This window comes from Sinocyclocheilus rhinocerous, unplaced genomic scaffold (genome assembly GCF_001515625.1).
Source record: "Sinocyclocheilus rhinocerous isolate Xijiao unplaced genomic scaffold, SAMN03320098_v1.1 scaffold254, whole genome shotgun sequence".
Lineage (NCBI taxonomy): Eukaryota > Metazoa > Chordata > Actinopteri > Cypriniformes > Cyprinidae > Sinocyclocheilus > Sinocyclocheilus rhinocerous.
Window position 1 is genome coordinate 1,136,788 of NW_015628690.1, and position 576 is coordinate 1,137,363.

General features: G+C 41.3%; 1 protein-coding gene across 1 annotated transcript in view; it reads left to right on the forward strand.

Annotated features, from left to right (window-relative positions):
- LOC107738248 (mannose-binding protein C-like) overlaps window positions 1–576 on the forward strand; it is a 6,000-nt gene that overhangs the window by 2,950 nt on the left and 2,474 nt on the right. Inside the window, exon 2 of the mRNA XM_016549967.1 lies at window positions 66–170. Coding sequence (XP_016405453.1) covers window positions 66–170 — 105 coding nt within the window. The remainder of the gene's footprint in view (window positions 1–65; window positions 171–576) is intronic.

Consider the following 576-nt stretch of genomic DNA (forward strand, 5'->3'; position numbering starts at 1 on the left):
TTGATGTAGTGCGAACAGTCTGTTCATGTCATGTTCTAATGCTAAAATGAGATCTCACTCTGCAGGAGTTGGTGCACAGGGACCCCCAGGTAAAATAGGACCAGCAGGGCCAGCGGCGCCAGCAGGTGCTGTTGGCCCTAAAGGGCAGAAAGGAAGTCCAGGTCCACAAGGTAAAATAAATACATTTTAACATAAAATAATAACATAAAATACTTACCTGGCAGGTGAGACACTATGACCAAGAAGGTGGTTCACCCAGAGCGAGGCTCAGCTATTGTACTGCGACCGAGCTCACGTCTGCGAATTCGGAATTCCCCCTAATCTCGACTGCATAATTTATGCTAGAGGGGGACTGTATGGGACACTATGATTGGCCTAACGTCACATCACGTACTTTCCTTACCCTATACACACACACACACACACACACACATACATATATATATATATATATATATATATATAGTGCCGTGAAAATGAAGGTTTTTGCCCCTTCTTGTTTTTTTTATTTCAAACAATCAATCATCAAACAAATTTTAATATTACACAAAGATAACCCGAGTAAATACAAAATGC